Source organism: Aptenodytes patagonicus, chromosome 17 (assembly GCF_965638725.1).
Source record: "Aptenodytes patagonicus chromosome 17, bAptPat1.pri.cur, whole genome shotgun sequence".
NCBI lineage: Eukaryota > Metazoa > Chordata > Aves > Sphenisciformes > Spheniscidae > Aptenodytes > Aptenodytes patagonicus.
Genome location: NC_134965.1, coordinates 13,081,495 through 13,093,320, shown reverse-complemented (window position 1 = coordinate 13,093,320; position 11,826 = coordinate 13,081,495). Strand labels below are relative to the sequence as shown.

The window sequence follows — 11,826 nt, the reverse complement described above, 5'->3', positions numbered from 1 at the left end:
ATGTAAATGGAATAACGACTGCTTTTTCTGCATACGGCACCAAACTCCGTAACAACTCATCTAAAAACTGCCCTGCTTAGTAGCTGTAACGATGCAGTGTTACAGCAGTGGAAACCTCACTTCAATTATCAAAGCTGAAAAATTCTACAGCTAAGTATAGTTGCCAGGGTACTCTTGTTATCCAGCAATATAATAACAAGAAAGCTATTATTTATCTCTTTCCCTTGCGCTGCTTAAACTACTCGTTGTATTGTCATTTCTAATTTTGTAGGAGCTTTCTGCAGAAGGAGCCCTGTCTCATACCTAGAAAGCGTAACGCATATGGAAAGCCCTGTTTAAATAAGACAACTGATGCATGGCAAGAGAGACATCAATTTACCAGTTAAATGTTGCTTATGCAAACACATCAGCAGGTACTGATGAACTGCAGTCAGTTCTGCATGTGTCTTGTTATCCTGAACATTTGGGGCTACGACAATTTACATTAGATGTTAATTCACCTGTGGAGCTCAGACATATTTTTAATATGTTCTGTGATAACTTCCATTAGCCTTTGTAGTTTGTTCAAAAGCTCTGTGGGTATAGACTGGAAAAAAACCCTACATTTCACAGAACTAGCCAACTATGCTGCTGTTTGGGATGGGACCCAGAGCATGTACTGTGCATCTCAAGAATTCCCTCCCAAGTCACCTTGTAAATTAATCCTCTGCAAGGGGCTGAACAGGACCCTTAATAACTGAGAAAGAGGGAATGCTCTTTTTTTTTTTGAAGGTGAGAATAACCCCCTGACAAGATGTTACTCAAAGGCAGGCCTGTTTTGTAAAAGCAAGCAGAGGATTACACTTTCATTCCTGTATTTCCAGTGCCACCTTCTGTACAGAAGAGGAAACCTCTGAGTTTCAGGAGCTCCAAGGAATGAAACTGGAAAATTCTTCCCCACCCACGTGGGAACACAGTCACTACTGAAATTAAATACTGAAAGATTGATATTTTCAGTAGCTCAACAGCATATTGAGTTGTGTGCTTAAGACACCCACATGTGCCAAAAACTTCTAATTTTACAAAGAAAGTACATCAGCTTCACTTTGTGTTTTCCATAAATTTGTACAGCTTCTGGGATGACATGTAACGGATGAGAGAAATAAACATCTATTATTATCAAAAAAATTGAACTGAAGTATAAATCTGGCTATAAATATCAAAACCTCTTGTTAAATGAATTCATGGGACCATAATTAAAGTATGTGAACAGGGATAGTTGTTTTTCTTCTCTGTGTCGTCCCGAGTCTTCCCCCAGGGAAAGGTTTGAAGTGATTTTCAGTTCCATTAGACTGCCTTACAGCCGCAGCGCACTGCCTGTGCTTTGGGAATGCACACCTCATCCTCGAATACTCGACTTTATCCAATAGCATGTACAAATGCTGTAAACATTTGCTGTGAATAGTTTTTTCATATTGTATCATGAGCTCACAGGCATAAAAAAAAGAAATCCCTAAATTGGATTTTCTTGTCCCTAGTTCCAAATTTAAATATTAAAACCAAACCTGCTTTTTATTAGCAGCTGCCTTGATTGCTTCTTAAGCCACACAAAGCCATCCATCAGAGCTGGATCCGACCAGTGACCTAGCAGAGATGCCCCATCACTGGCAGCGTTCAAAGTCAGTTGGAGGGGGCTTTGAGCAACCTGATGTAGTAAAAGATGTCCCTGCCCACGGCAGGGGGCCTGGAGTAGATGATCTTTAAAGTTCCCTTCCAACCCAGACCATTCTGTGATTTCATTCTTCATTCTGCTTTCCAACAGTAGCTAGAGAATTACTTGATAAATTACCTTTAGGAGGTTTTCCAATGAGTACTATTCAGCATGATTATCTGGTACGTATAGACTTTCATTAAAAAGACAGACAAGGTCTTATCAGCTTCCCTAATAGATGTACCACACTGTTCTGCCAGATCCGATAAGCTCTGAAGATGATTCGGAACGGCCTGAAAACATCTAACCACTTTTAATTGGGGTTGGAGTGACACGGTTCACAGATGGGTGGCAGCAGGGCTGCGAGCGTCACCAGCAAGCGCCCCGGGGACCGCACTGAGCACACTGCCAGGGCAGAGCCGCTGCAGGCAGCCCCAGCTGCTCCCCAGGGGTGCGGGCAGGGCAGCATCACCCCAGGCTTCTCCAACCGAGTTTTGCCTAATTAACGTGAGGTCAGTATAGCAGGGAAGGAGAAGGGGCTCTGGTTTTCCCCAGCCACATGCAAACACCTGAGCTCTGCTCCCTTCCCACCCTGCAGAGTGCAGCTGAGGCGGGGCAGCTGGTTCTACTCCAGCTTCTGCCACTAACTGTGGGTCCCAAATTTCACTTGTTTAGGTCAGTGGTTTTCAAACCAGGAGAGGCAGAATGTCAGCACGGTGGCTTATGTTTGGTGATGGGCTTGCAATAGTCAGCTGGAAGCCTAGAGGGCTGACAGCTGCTCCTTGCTGCTGCATTTGTGATCCACTTAAGTACTCCATGTGAAGTTTTAGGTACAGTTTTGTGCTGTGCTTGTAGCATCAAAGCCTGCTTCACGTCTGCAGATGCTCCTGTAACTGAATGATCAAATTATTCTCTTCTGTGATCAGAACTAGAAGTCCATGACATAGTGAGCATACCTACAAGAGGCAGAGAAGATGCTTGGGCAGTAAAAGTCCTCAATCATCTTTCCATGATTCCAGCCCTCTAAGGAGTTAAGCAGCCAAGCAAAAGCCACTGTGTTCTCAGCTCTGGCTTTGTGCACATATGCAATTCATTCACAAAAGCAAGTTGGGTACTCTGTTCTTAGTTCTGTGGAAAGCTGGAACTGAATGAATTAAAAACTCCAAGCAAATCGCTAATGCCTTGTAAAGCACAGAGAAAGAAAGATCAGTTCCAGGTAAGAAAATTACTCGAGCCTATAGACAGTTGCATGTCCAAAGAAAATATCTTAATTCAGTAAGTAATCTAGTAATAAACCTCTAGGAGATAAATGCTGGAATGATTATTTATATTTTCCTCTTATGCCTGGATTCATACTTGATTGGATTCTCTGTAGTTCATAAGAAAAGGGAAAACAGACGAGTTTCAGAGTGCCACTCGTGTATCTGTCTATAGACAGAGCTTAGAAAATTAGGATCCTGATTGGAGCATCTCAAGTTCAAAATTATATGGAATAAGGCTGAGCTGTAAAATTGTGTACACAGTATGCTGTGTATATATCATAATTGCAGCTACATACATATAATTGTACATATCATAATTGCAGCTACTGCTGGAATAAATTATGGTGTCTTAAAAATTCTAGGGCTGAACTGAAGAAGGTTCTTCAGCTAAAACTAGAAGAGATTCCTGTCCAGAAAACATAACCCCAAACTAGAGATCAGAGCGAGCTCAGTGACCTCTTGGGAAAAGGATCTGCAATATTTGGGTTTGTATTTCACCTGATGAGTAAGACTCCCAGCAGTTGAGCGCTCTCAAGCACATTACTTAAGGATTTGGTCCATCTCAGCTATAAAAGTGAACAATTTAGCTCAATTGCTATCCCCCAAATCCTCTGAAACCTGGATTTAGGCAGTTGTTTCCGCAACACTCACAGTTTCTTTAAACTGTAAGAGCGAGTGAAGAAATTCTGGCCGAGAAGTCTGTTTTGAGTTGTTTTCCAGTTGTATGGAGAATTTGAGTTCCCCTCGCACCAAGTTTTAGAGTCCAGATTCTTCTTTCCAAATTCTGGCTGGAATATTCAACCGTTAATTCCCAGCTTGCCCATCTGCTAGGTCTAGAAAAGATTTCTGTACCTTTAAAGTGTACGTCTAAACTGCTTGTTTATCTTTAACTGTCAACATTGTCTCACACTATTTAATTTAAAGCTTAACTTTTTAAACCTCTCAAGGTTGATACTGCTCTGTATTTGAGGAACTGTCAAGAATTTTGCACTGCATAATAATTGTCTTGTGTTTTACCAGGTCAGCTCTATTTGCTGTGCCGTGCCAGCTGCTCTCCGGAGAGCAGACGGTGGTACAGCTACCACGGGTGCATCAGCCCTGACTGGGAAACGGTGGCATGGTTGGGTCGCTGGATTCCTCCCACCCACCCCAGCTCAGTTAGGAGATGGCAGCTGACTTCAATAGTCCTCTTATAATTTGAACTGAATACACACAAGGTGTTCAGACACCTCAGGGAAGACGAATGCCGCTTGTACTCTGTCATTAAACAAATCATCTGTACTTACAGGGTCCAAAGGGTACCTTTTACGATTGAAGATGAAGCCCTACCTGTTTTCACTTGCTGTCTGGATTAATTACAAAGCAGAATATTTTATGTCACGTGCACTAAATGAATACATACCATTTTTTACTGACCAATAAAAGTTAAATTATGAAAAAAAGTTTTGTTATTACAGCATACACTCTTGCCACTGAAAATGCAAGGAAGAAAATCCAGAAAATTCCCCTTTTTGATTAAGCCAATTATGAGTGTTTCCAGAGTACGGAGGATACCAGATTCTAGGCAAGCTCATCAGTAGTGAAGGGCTCCATGGATTTGCAGTTTCTCATATCCAGTTGCGTACAGCAGTTTGAATGGAGCTCTTGTCCCTGATCCTCACAATCTCCAGCGTAAAAAGGGTTTCCAGTGGCTTACCCCATCCTAAACATAAGATTTACATCTTTTTTCCAGACCACTTATGAGGACATTGATTGCCCCTAAGCCAAACATCCCCCAAACTTCCTTGACTCATGCAATCGCCCTTTGCAGCCGCAGCTGCTCCCCGCGCCCAGGCAAGGCCCGGGCAAAGCAAAAGCGAAACCCGCCGGTGTCGGGTAGGGGCTGGGGGAGCCCGGCCAGCCCTGCTACGAACTACAGAGCGTGTTTCGCAGCTGGCTGCCTTCTGTGCATCAGTACGTACCCCTTCATAGCTCGCTTTGGGAAGGGGGAGTGCATCGCTGCACCCCACGCTCGCGGGTCCCGCTCCCTGCTAGAGCCAGCTGCAGGGCAGGCGGTGGGCTTCCCAGCACAACAGATCCTCTGAACCAGACACCAGAGAGGGCCTTTCGGGAGCAGCGGATTTGTTGCACGTTTCTAGCTTGAAATGTTTCCACTAGTGAGCAGGTAGTAATCAAGACCCTGTAAAGTGTTTTAAGTACCCCAAAGCTAACAAAAACACCTTGACATCTCCGGAAGTGAAGTTGACCCAAAAGTCTTTTCATTAAGAAGTAACTCAGGGTTTCACAGCCATTTGTTATGGACTATGTAAAATAAGCTGACTCTAGTTCAGAAACTGGATTTGGTAAAGGTGAGTCCAGCCTCTGCTTTGCCCAGGAAAAACTGAAGAGGAGCATGTTACAGCGAGCTGGTGCGTTTTGCAGGGCAGCCGCGTTTACCTCCAGCACAGAGTGTTTGTGGGCACGGCCAGGGACGTCCTGCTGCATGTTTATTACTCAATTCACATACATGAAGTGGGTGCATCTTCCGAGTCTTTTGTTTTGCTTTGGTCCGGTAAAACTTTGCCTTCTCTCCTATGTTCCCCAGCTAGTTTACTTTAACAGCCCTTCCACGGCACAACAGCAAGGTTTCTCGCTCCAGCAGGCTCGCCTTCCTAATCACCTTGCCTACTTCTGCCAGTTTCAAAGAGTCTTGTTAAGCAAAAATTACTGTGGTTACGTATAGCCCTGCTGCAGTGCAGAATAAGACAATATTCACACATGGCTATTCCCACTTCCTCAAACAGCTCTCCCTAAGAAACCCACAGTAATTAAGGAACACCTAAAAAAAAAAAATCAATGTTCTTACTAACAGTCCTTGTAACATTATTATTCAGGCTGTATTGAGCCTCTGTTCTTAAACCTCCATAGCAAAATGCTACCCTTACAGCAAAGGGATTCAGGGAATACGCAATATATTTTCTGTAATTAGGAAGTATTTTGCAGTTTCAAGTTACTTCTGCTGTTCTGTACCAAGGAGAAAAAGTAACCTCTGCACCAGAAGCATTGCTGTATTTCAGAGCCCTCCATATTAGCCGTCTAGATGGGGCAGGTACAGCTCCCAGCTCAGAAAAGTAACCAACGCCTATCTCTAACCCCAGCACTCAGCGTAAGTCATTCCCACTCGGCCCCAGCCTGGAAAGCTTTGTCACCCTGGCCTCTAACGCTTGCCACCAGCCTGCACAGCAAGGCGTAGGGCTGGGCTGGCCTTCCCCACAGTTAGTGCTCCCCGAGCTTCTGGGAACGGCGGTTTCAAAGGGCAGAGCGCTGCTGGCTGTGCGGCTCCTTAGGAGAGCACCCAGGCACCCGGAGACCCCGACCACGAGAAAGTTACTCTCTTTCAGCAGGTTCTCCTGCCTTGCTCCTCACATCGTTATTCTTCCCTTTCAACTCTTGGAACAAACATTATTTTAATATTATAGTCATTAAAAGGTTATATTTTAATGAAAGGAAAGCATTTGGGTATTAAGTTTAATTTGAAGTGTTCCCTGACATAACCAGCCTGCTGTGAGCTAAATGGATTTATTACATGTGTGGGGTACTGGCTACGCAATTTTTCTGCTATTAGTAAGCTCAATTTTGTTACTCTTTCAAGATCAACCATGATGTTTTTGAAATAGCTTGTGTACGCATGGCCATGTCTTTCAGGACTCATGGGGAACCCAAATGGAATTGCTACAGCGGGCCCAAGTTTCAGGAGAAATAGGTAACTTCCCTGCGTGTTTGAGACAAGCAAGATCAGTCCCCTGTCAAAAGAGACTGAGATCATCAGGCTGAACGCCAGGCTCCTGCTGAGAACTGGATCAAAAGATGGTCAAAGGTCTCAGCCAGAAAACCTTCCTCCAGGCAATATTCCTTCATGTATTTTACAAGGCGAGTTATTTGCTCAAGTCAAGCGAGCAAGTCTTGCTCCTCATCAACATGAGAAGTCACAGACAGCATCCTGCAAGAGGGCCAACAGGTCTTGTACCTGGGCTGCTAGGTACACTAGCCCACCACTGCTAGCAGTTGAAGTGTTTAGGAATAGCAGAGGTGCCCCTCTGCTCCTTTTTTGCAGGGACTAGGGGTGATCTCAGTTTTGATGCCCCATCTGAGGTGATGCTAGTTGCATCCACAGTGGTAAAAAAGCCAGTGGTGCCCTGGAAGATTCAGAAGAGACATTTGCCTCTTGGAGTATTTTTGCCCTTAGATTCACTGTGTTTTGGGTACTAAAGATACAAAAAAAAAAATCAGCATTTCAAAACTCAGTGCCTGGTGAGATTTCACATTCCTGTGAAGACTTGTCCTTGGACTTAAGAACGTCACCTTGTGAGAGTCCGATTTTGGGTGACACACAGTTTGTCCCCTACTACATCCTGAATAAACAGGAGTCAGGCATCCCCTCCTTTCAGGTGAAGTTCCCAGATCCTCTGCAGTTCAGTCGGCGGGATGATGCACCTTGCAGAAGTGAGACAGAAGGGACAGAGTTAATTCATTGAGGACCTGGCTCTTCGTGGGGTGGGGGGGAGGAAGCTGGTACGATGAGACAGACCACGTGCAGTGCGGAGCGAGGCTGTGCAGGACTGTGTCAAGGACTGCAGTAGATGCGGGCTGGGTTTGCTGCACATTTAGATGGGCTAGGATCAAAGCAAGTCCTTGCACGCTTTTTCTCAGAGAGTCCTCTGTGGAAATTCTTCAGTATGCAAATGAGGATATCAACATGCTTGACTGTAGGATCACCCCGTACTTTACAGCAGACACTCGGATCATCTGGCCTGGGAGAGAAATCGCAGCCAGCAGTTCAGACTCCTGGTTCACATGCACCATAAAACGCACAGCTGGAAAATACACAACTACAGCATTCCTCGTGCAAGCCCAGAAAGAAAAAGAGAACCCAAATCCCAGACAGCTTTTCCCAGGCCTTGCAGAGCAATCGCACCTTTCAGGTAACAGAAAAGTAACATATCTCTGGGGACTTTCATATACTCAAAGTATTGAAGGGAAATGCAGCTGGCCAGGGCATCGCAGCTGCAGTCCCAAAAGTTAGTTGGTGAACAGCTACCACTGCTGTATTTCAACCGTACCCCAAACCTGAGACCTTTTCAGAATGATTACGTGGAGGAAACCTGCCTTCTCCTCCCCATCTACGCTGGGGTGTTACAAATTCATACTCTGGTTTTACACATTGCAACAGTTGTCACCTCCATGTCACTTCCCAATACTTAGCTTCTGGACTTCGGTGATTATGCACCTCAGTCTATTTTTAAAAGCCTCCCGAGTTTACCAATAGTTTAAGCTAGCTTTTTAACATACTGTAAGACAAAATGCTTTTATTAAAAAGCATATGTTCTCCCTTGTGTTGAGGATTATGCATACATTGCAGAAGCTAATAACTTCAAAACAGCTTCTCAAAAGCGTAATTGTTTTCTATTTATATACTTCCATACCATCATCACTAAAAGCCCTAACAGCAAATACCTAAATCACCAAAGCTTTAACACAGCCATACCCATTAAGCATTATCCTAGTTTCTCAGCAGACAGAGCATTCTCATGGTGTTTGCATGGAAAGTAAGCTCTGTGGTGTGAGCTGCCCTTTTACAGTTAGGGAGAAGTTTCAGGTGAAGAAACCAAAAGAAGTTGGTCAGCTAGCACGTGCAAAGGGGCTGCAAGTCAGGGTCAGAACAAGAAAGCAAGGCTTTAGCTTCCATCTCCAGACCACAAACTTGTGTTGTTTAACCCCCCACCCCCCAGGACCTAGTGTTACCTGATCAAGAGATACGCAGCTGCAGCGCTTAAAAAACAGCAGGAGGAAGACTCTGAGGTCAAGCAGCCCATGACATGGCGGCTGGGCTGCTGCTGCAAGGTGGCTCCCAGCACAGACTCACAGTCCCATCCCCGTGCAGTCTCCCCAGCAGGACTCTGGCAGGGTTCAGTGACACAGGAGCAGGCAGCTGCCAGAGCAGGCAGTGGCAGTGCTCAGCACCGTGCGTTGCTGCAGGGAGCTACAGAGCCCATCGCTAGCACGTACAAGCCCCCTGCTTACATACCAAGCTTCTCAGATTCTCCCACTCCCCTTGGCCCACATCAGCCTTTCCCCCAACCCTTGTAAAAAAAAAAAAAAAAGGGGGGGGGGATTTAAATTGATTACTTACCATGTCAGGAGCACTTTACTGAGACTATAGAGCCTCACTACACCCAAGCAGATAAAACGTGGCAGAAACTGAGCCTGGAAGCCAAGAAAGGGACAGCCCTTCCTAGCACCCTCTTGCAGGCAGCCTGCCTAACCCTACTACTGCCACCCAGCTGCCTTTCATAGCCTCCCCAGCAGGTTAATTGGGCCACTCAGCTGACTTCCATTTGCCACCCAAAGTGTTTGGATGCTCTTTAGCACTTCCCAGTGTTGAGGTCACACGTAGTCCCCTGTGCACACTCCCTCGCAGCTTTTAGGTTTGCAGTGATTTCCAAAGCAACAGTCAGCGTGGTGGGAAGGAAATGCTGCTTCGTTAAACCTTCTATTGCAATAAGAGTTATGGAGACGTTATTACATCTCTTATTCTGCCACATAAAATGAGGCAAGAACAAAGCATAACACGGCAGTGGCTCAGGGGCAGAAGAAAAGAGTTATAAAAATGCCTCTTGGGCGGTATTGGAGTGTGACCTTCCTGACTAACACAGCCCCGCATCCAAACTTGTCCTGTCCCGTGGCTGCGCACAAAACGGGGAGATCTTGTGGCCCGCAAGCCGTGAGGCGGGGTACAGGCTGGCCCCTTGACCTTGACTAAGTCACAGGCGGGTTGGGAACTGCCCCCACCGTTAGCCTTGAAGAGGGTCAGCCCGCCCAGCATCTGCAGTACAGATTCGGGTCACTAGATGGCAGCTGGTCCCCACGGGTGCTGCCCCCCTTGGCACCGCCGCCCCAAGCCCCAGCCCCTCACCCCGGCCTTGCCCCTCCAGCAGCGCGCAGCGCCCGCCCGCCGCCGCTCGGCCCCGGCCGGGGGCGTCTGCCCGGGCTGTGCCCTCCCCACGGACCACCGGGTAGACGTGACAGCCCAGCGGGTGTCGGGCCAGAAAGGGGGGCACGGAAAACGCCTGTTTGCTTACAGTGGATCCATCAAGCAGGTGGAACGCGTGGCTCGCCGGCCTGAGATGGTCCTGGAGGAAATCCCCAAGGGAAACGCTTCTCCGTTACTCAGAAGTATGGAAATGGGAGATGAAGGAGCCTACTCTTGCTTGGCGTCAGTGGCTCCTCTTACTGGGGAACAGACAATCCAGCTGCAAAGAGAAGGTAATAGCATGGGCTTGGGATTTTTTTTTTTAAGACTGACGGGAAGCGCTCAGGCACGTAGCACACAAAACTGTATTTGGTTTTGTTTAATGATGGAGACAGAATTTAGAAGCTGAGAGACTTAGCAGTGTAATAAATTTTCACTCACCAGAAAAACCCACAGCGACCATCAACGTTAACTCCCTGTCCCTGTTGGAAGGAGAGCAGCACAAGCTGGTCTGCAATATCGGGCACTACTACCCACACGACAACCAGGCTCAGTGGCTCTGGGAGCCGAAGGACACCTGGAAGGTCCCCGATGTCATGAAGAATGTTCTCTCGAGCAGCCACTGGCAGAGCGGCAATGGCACCTACAGCTCCTCCAGATACTTTCTGCTCACGGCGTCCCTGAAGGATGATGGCCATAAGTGCACATGCTGGGTAGACCACCCGTGCCTGCAGTCCCCCGTCAGGAGAAGCGTGACTGTGGAGGTGAGAGGTACGCTGCTTGCCTGGGGACATTGTCCCCCGCACGCTTGACCCTGTGGGATTGCTGGGGGGGGGGATTTTCTACCAATTTTTCCCCCTTCTCAGTCTTCCCTTCCACTGCTCTTCTCAAAAAAAAAAAAAAAAATCCAACAAAATATTCTTTTTCATCAGACTTTCTGCCGTCTTGATGAAAAACAACAAAATTGACTCCTTGATTCAAAATTAAATAAATGAGACAGACCACTTTTTTTTACCAAAATGTCCATTTCTCAGGGAAGTCAGTTCCTGGCCAGTTCTGGCCCATAATTAACAGTCTTCTTCATAAGCAAGAGCCATGTCTCTTTTGAAGCATCTACCAGATGCCCTTAGCAAAACATAAAGAACTTCCTCGAAAACAGCTTTGAAATGTGAGGGGTTTTTTTTTGTCTTGGGCAACACAGGAGATAATCTTTGCAGAGCGGATTGAATGAGGACATCATTTCAGACCAAATATCAGTCAGTAGAAACCTCATCCCAGGGTATTTGGGGTAAATCTAAATTTGGCCTTTAATTCAGTGGGATCATTGGACTCCAATAAAATACCCTGCAGCCTGATTGCGGTTGCAGGATCACCACCTGCCTGCTGGGACTCATTCTCACTCCGATCCCCTGCAGTCGACCTATACCAGCTGCTGCTGCCATCCCCATCCCCTGCGCGCGATGGCAGCGTGGCCGGGGTAAGGCAGCGTGGCCGGGGTAAGGCACCGCAGCCGTCACGTGTCTCTGCCATTCTTCTTCCTTTTGTTCATGGGCAGAAGCTACCTCCACCGCCTGGCTGCTGCTCCGCCTCAGCCTCGCCGTGTGCCTCGCGGGCACCCTTTGCTACCATCACAAAGGTAAAATAACCTCCAGGCTACCAAATCCAGGCTGTGGGGAGGGAAGGAGTCTGCTGGTGGTGGCACTGCTGTGCCAGCCGTCCCCACGGTGGGTGGCCGAGGCTCTCCCCAGGACCCATGTCTCCAAACTGGGTTGCCAGTGCTGGGAAGTGGAAGCCGTGCTTGGTCCTCTTTTAGTCACAATCTCTTTTTTTCCCTTTTTCCCTGCCCTAGTGAGGAGTGCTGCTAA

The 11,826-nt window shown here is 46.9% G+C and overlaps 1 protein-coding gene across 1 annotated transcript; it reads left to right on the top strand.

Moving 5' to 3' along the window:
* Window positions 1–9,839: 9,839 nt before the first annotated feature.
* On the top strand, window positions 9,840–11,826 carry LOC143168481 (tapasin-related protein-like). The gene is made up of 4 exons (XM_076354921.1): window positions 9,840–10,254; window positions 10,406–10,732; window positions 11,517–11,685; window positions 11,811–11,826. Exons 1-4 carry the CDS (start codon window positions 9,840–9,842, stop codon window positions 11,824–11,826), a joined length of 927 nt encoding a protein of 308 aa, XP_076211036.1.